At 57.7% G+C, this 5,699-nt stretch overlaps 1 protein-coding gene across 1 annotated transcript; it reads left to right on the top strand.

The window, feature by feature from the left end:
* The first annotated feature begins 3,431 nt into the window (after positions 1 to 3,431).
* Positions 3,432 to 5,373, top strand: LOC143167001 (waprin-Enh1-like). The gene is made up of 4 exons (XM_076351956.1): positions 3,432 to 3,493; positions 4,339 to 4,552; positions 4,730 to 4,891; positions 5,100 to 5,373. Exons 2-4 carry the CDS (start codon positions 4,390 to 4,392, stop codon positions 5,102 to 5,104), a joined length of 330 nt encoding a protein of 109 aa, XP_076208071.1. The 5' UTR covers positions 3,432 to 3,493; positions 4,339 to 4,389; the 3' UTR covers positions 5,105 to 5,373.
* The last annotated feature ends 326 nt before the right edge of the window (positions 5,374 to 5,699 follow it).

The raw sequence follows: 5,699 nt of genomic DNA, 5'->3' as shown, positions 1-5,699 counted from the left end.
TGACACGTCCCTCTCCTTTCAGCTGGGCTGCAGGGCCGCGGAGGCATCTCTGCATCAGAACAGGGGCTTCTGGCTTTTGCAAAGGCCCCCTGTCCTCAGGCTCCAAAAATCCTTCGGGAAAATCCTTGCTCCATGGGCACCCCAGGATGCTGCAGACCAGCCTTGGCTGGAGGGAGCCAGCGTGGCACGGGCGCTGTGTCACCGTCCCCAGTGTTTGCTTTGGAGCCTGCGCTTGTCAGAGCACGGGGAGCTCAGGGCATGCTTTATGGGGGTGTAAAGGTGCCAAGTCAGTGGTGCAGGGCCACTTACACCCACGGGGGACCTGGCCCTGGTGCCGGGATATGTCTGCTCGGGGCAGGAGAGCCACCAAGCTCCCTGGCTGCCTGCATGGGGAGGGGTGCCTAGGCAGCTGGGGACCCACCTCCCGCAGGTGCATGGTGCAGAGGTAGCTTTTAAATCACAGAAGCCCACGTTCGTGTAGTCCTCGTGTCCCACACCCGGGGGAAAGGAGGTCTCCACTTAGTCCTGTCTCCTGCATGCAGGCAGAGGCTGCTGGATAGGGACAATGACAGGTTTTTGGAGGGGTCCTTCATGTACCTACCTTGCTTGCTGGTTCCGTACCCAGGAGGTGAAAGCAAAGCAGGACTGAGAGGAGCTGTTGCTTTTGAACTAGCAATTCGTGCAAGAGGGATTCGTGTGCCCCGGGGGGCTCACGGGGCTGTGCTGGGCAGCCCCGGACTGGAGGAAGAAGGAGGAGGAGTAGGAGGAGAAGGGGGAGAAGAGGGAGGAGGGTTAGAGCTCTGGGCTCACGCTGCTTCAGCCCAGCTCCTTTTCCCCCAGGATGCTGTTAATGGCTCCATCACACACTTTGGCCAACTTGCTTTGCAGAGCCTGGGTGTTTCCACTGCCGTGAATAATCCTGTTGGGTTTATAGGGCACTTTCAGGGGTGGCTGAGAGGGCCACATCCTGCTGGTCCCACTTCCAGGAGAGGTTTGCTCCATGGGACTCGTGTCCTAGGGGGGTGAGAGCTGGGATGTGGTCAGGTTTTGTGTGCTTGAAGCTGGGATATGGAGCCGAGGAGCAGGAGGCTGAAAGCAGGTCCTGGGCTGGGGTGTGGGGCTTGCTGAGACTGCTCCAGGGAGAGGAGCTGGGAAGTGCTCAGGTATTTTGCTTTACAAGGCAAGGAGTAGCTTTTTCCACATGCAATCAAAAGCAGCGGTTCCCCAGTTCAGCGTGGGGGTTTGATGGCTTGTGAGCAGGGCTCTTGTCCCGGCTGGCATGGACTGGGGCATTTGTAGCCTCATTATATCTGTTTGCTGGGCCGGCAAATGAAGCACTGCTGATTAGCTCTGCGCATATCCCAGCCGGCAGCCCCACGGCCCTCCTGTCAGCCCTATGTCCCACCTGTCAGCCCCACATCCCACCCGTCCGCCCTATATCCCCCCCATCAGCCCCATATCCCATCCATGCACCCCTCCCAGCCCCCACATCCCTCTCACCTACCCTGCAGCCCAGCAGGCAGCCCTGGGGAGGGGTTAGGAAGGTGCTGATGGTCGTAAGCCACATCCAAGCCAGATCCTATTGCTACAGAGCACAGTGACCAACAAGCCACACCAGTGTGCTGCAAGCCCGAAACTGGGGGCTGAGACCTCCCTGCTTTGTATGCAGCTCCCTAAAAAAACCACACAGTAACTGCAGGGAAAAATAAAACAAAAGGAAAAAAAAAACAAAAAAGCAATTAGCTGAGTTTGTGATTTAATAACAGGCTTGATTAGAGCAGATAATGGCATGCCCTGAGGCCCTGATTAAGCCTCAGTTGGCCCAATGTAATTTTGGCAAATATTAAGGGAGGTTCTAGACAAAGTGGAGCTGGGCTGACAGTCAGACGGAGAAGCTCAACGAGGGCTGGCAGCACGGTGCGGCCTCGGGGATGGAAAATCATCGGTGTGGAGGTGTGAGAGGGGAGGCGGGAGGCACAGGGAAGGGCAGCAGGAGCTGGGCATCAGCTGAGGTGGGATTTTTCGGGAAAGCATCCCCGGGACAGGCTGTGGGATCGCATCTGGGAGCAGGACCGTGTCTGCGCGGTCCTGCAGAGCCTCATTAATGGCTTTTCACTAGGTGGCACCAGACACCAGCGCTAATTAGGGTGCGCTGGGCTGGGGGCACCCCCTTCTCCCGGGCACCCCGAGGCAGTGGACCCGGCCCGGGGGCGAGCGGAGCATCCTCAGCCATGAGCTGGGGATGGATGGACGGAGCTTGGCGTCGGATTGAAAGCATTGCATTGCCTGGTAGGGGACAAGGGCTGTTTGGTGGGGCACAAGGTGTCCCTCGGGTGCTTTGTGCACCCTGCTAAGGCTGGGGCTTGGCCATGGTCAAGCCCCGAGCTGGGGGTCCAGGGGCTGCTGGCCTCCCTCCTTGCCATCCCTGTGTAAAACAAACTGGGAGAGCCCTGGCCTGGCTGGGAAATTGCAGCGTCAGCCGGCAGCATCCTCAGCATTGCACAGCTCAGGCCCTGCTGTCTGGGGAGGAGGCTCACGAAGTGCTTTTCATGGAGGAGAGTATGAGCAGTGTGAGATGGGGATGGCTCTGCGGGACCCTGGGGCAATGGGTGCTGCACACATGGCAGAGTGCAAGACGGGGACTGCAGGCGGTCCCGTGCACAGAAATGCCATGGTCTGGGTTATTCCATGGGAGTTTGCAATAGAAGCAGATTTTAGACTTCTCCCCTTATGGACTTGCTATGGATAAAGCACTATCAAAAGTCCTTCAGATGGATTTCTCCCCCCCCCCCCAGCTTCTTTGCAGCTGAATCCAAGCCTTGCTCCTTGGTGTTTTCTCCTCTCTCGGAGGTGCAGCCCCAAGCACCACCTCAGCCAGATCCTGGCACCAGCTGGGAGCACAGCACTGTCCTCCAGCCCCAGCAGCAGCTGAATGCCAAAGGATTGCTTAAAAATTAATCCAAACCTTGTATTTCTCATTAAAAGTGCTAAATTGTTGGTGCTCAGCCCAGGAAGTCTATCTGGGTTGGCTAAATACTCTCCCGGTTATTTAATAAATGACTTTACAAAGAGCTAAATGCAGCCACAGAATCATTAGGGAAACTGGACAATAATTAACAGAAATCCAGTAAGTTAAGATCCAGTTAATGTGGCACATCAAGACATGAGAAGGTAAGTCTGAGCAGGAAAGGGCACAGTGAGATGCCCACCATGCCCTGGATGGAAAGTGGGGGCTCCGGGGGCTGGGGCAGAGCGATGGCAGGGCGCTCGGGGGCTGCATGGAGCACGTAGAGGTGATGCCTGGGCTTTTGCCGCTCCTTGCCCTGCCCAGTTGCAAAATCAGGGCCTGCCCCAGCCTGCCCTTTGCAGGAGCGCAGGGTGTTTGGCTGTGAGGTGCCTTCTCCTCCCAGAGCATTCCCTGTTTCCAGCACAGCTTGGGTTCCTGTCAGCCCCAGAAATTCCAAGGAAAGGCTCTAGGAACCTGTTACACAAGGTGAGGGGGACATTGACCCATTGTGGGGAAATGGAGTAATTTCCCATTGCCCAAGATCACCTAAAGAAAACAGCTTTGCCTGGGAGGGGGTGGGTGTGTGTGTGTGTGCAATCTTCTTGTGAGGGAGAAGATGGAGGCCTGAAGGCTGGTGAAATCTTTGCCCTCTGAGCAAGGACTACAGTCCCTTATCCCTACAGCCATCAAGAGTTAGGGCGCAGTCACACCAGGGATGTTGGGCCAATGACAGGGCTGTATGGAGCTAACACTCCTACCGCGGTGAGGCCAGCCACTCTCTTCCAGCACCAACCTGCTTCCCGCATGGCAGTGGCCACCCAGAGAAGATGCTGGGGTTCAGGTGACCCCCACAGAGCTTGGGAAAGCTCACCCTCGGCTGAGCCAAAGCTGCTTTCCCCACCCTAGCTTACACCACCAGCAGGGCAGGAGCCAGGAGGATTTGGGGCTGGAGCAGGTTTCCTCTAGGAAAACCTTAGAGGATCATCCCTGGGAAGGCAAAGGCAGCCCCATGCTCTGGACCATTGCTGATCTGGATCATGCTGTAGGGTCTGGTTTGTGGGTCCACATGGAAGCAGGGTACTGAGGGAAACCCACGTAACGGGCCCCCAGAAGGGAACACAGCACGGTCACCATGATGGTTTCTTCCTGTGAAGCGTGCCTGCCCAGGAGAGAGCAGCTCCACTGCCTCCAGCCTGCTTGGAGGACAGTGCCCTGGACCATCTCCCCTTGGCTTGTCCCTCAGCCCCAGGTGTGGCTGCAGGGGACAGTTATGCAATGGAATAACTACTTTTTGAGCAATTGAACAATCCTGTTTGTATCTTGTGCAAAAGGCTTCCGGAAAACACAACGCAACAGCAGAAGAAAATGGTAAAAACACCAGCATGGGCCCAGACCAACTCCCCACCCCCATCCTCCCCAGGGGTTTAAATGTCATCATCCCCCAGCTCGACACACTCGCAACCTCTCAGGGACACGGCAGCATGAAGGTGGTGGCCACCCTTCTTCTGGTGGGGATGCTCATCCTCTGGACAGAGCTGCCAACAGGTATGAGATGTCCTAGGATAAGGTACAGGGAGGAAAAGCACAGGGGCTGGGAAGGAGCCATGTTTGCAGGGATCCTCTGGGATGGGAGGGGAGAGGAGGGGGCATTTGTTGGGGAGAATCTCCCCAGGACTCCTCAGGTGCCGGCAGCCTGGAGAAAACAACTCCCTCCTCTTGCAGGCAGCGCCTGGTCCTGCCCCCGCGTCCACATCGTCTGCGCGATGCTCAACCCGCCGAACCACTGCTACACCGACCGGCAGTGTCCGCGGTACAAGAAGTGCTGCCCAACCTTCTGTGGGAGGAGATGCATCTCGCGCCCACCTTCCCTCCCTGTGTTCCACGGTAGGGTCTCGGGAGGCTCCCCCTCCTGCACCCACCTCCCCAGGTAGCAGAGGGGGGGATACAGTAATGGTGCCTCTGGGCAGGGAGCTGTGTCCAGCTGTCAGAGCCTTCCACTGTCAGGCTGGTGGGGGGACTGATGGCCAAACATGTGGGCTGGGGTTACTCTGAGCACCAGACCCAGCCCATTGCTTTCTTTCCCTTTCCCCAGCGTGAGCTCCTGCTCCCAGGACAGACCGAGGGCCTTCTCAGCATCCCCGTGCCACCCCAACACCAGCCAGCTGCCCACGCCTCTGCTAGGGCTTGTCCTGCCCGATGCCGGCTCCCAGGAGGATGGGGACGGCCACCAGCCCACGCTCAGAGACTACCTTGGCTCCAGGACCACCTCACTGACAACCACTGCACAGCGCTACGTGCCACCTGCACGCCCTCTCCCTCCACTTCCCCACTGCTGTTTTAACAAATAAAAGAGCTTGTTCCAGGGATGCTCATGACGTGCAACTCCTTTCCCCACCTCCTCCTGCCTTTCTCCAGGCTCATCCTGGCACATGCTCCCACTGTTGCTTTCACCCCAGAATTTCTGCCTGGGGAAGATAACGAAAACAGTCTGGCTGCACACCCAGAGTGTGGTTAGGGGCTGGCTTGGGGGAGCAAATCCATCCAGAAGCATACAAACCCCGGGAGGAGAGGGCGATGGGAAGGGGCTGGAGTGAAACATGACAGGACACCTTAGGGGACTCTCCTGGCAGGCTGCAAGGGGCCCTGGAGAGCAGCGTGTGTGTCCCCAGGCACACCCTGAGACAGGCAGGGC

Source organism: Aptenodytes patagonicus, chromosome 14 (genome assembly GCF_965638725.1).
Source record: "Aptenodytes patagonicus chromosome 14, bAptPat1.pri.cur, whole genome shotgun sequence".
NCBI lineage: Eukaryota > Metazoa > Chordata > Aves > Sphenisciformes > Spheniscidae > Aptenodytes > Aptenodytes patagonicus.
This window is presented reverse-complemented; position numbering and strand designations above follow the sequence as displayed.

Excerpts from the sequence above, each read along its gene's own strand:
- LOC143167001 (XM_076351956.1), top strand. The coding sequence starts at position 4,390 with ATGGGCCCAGACCAACTCCCCACCCCCATCCTCCCCAGGGGTTTAAAT. Across the intron at positions 4,553-4,729 it reads CTGGACAGAGCTGCCAACAG|GCAGCGCCTGGTCCTGCCCC; the intron begins GTATGAGATGTC and ends CTCCTCTTGCAG.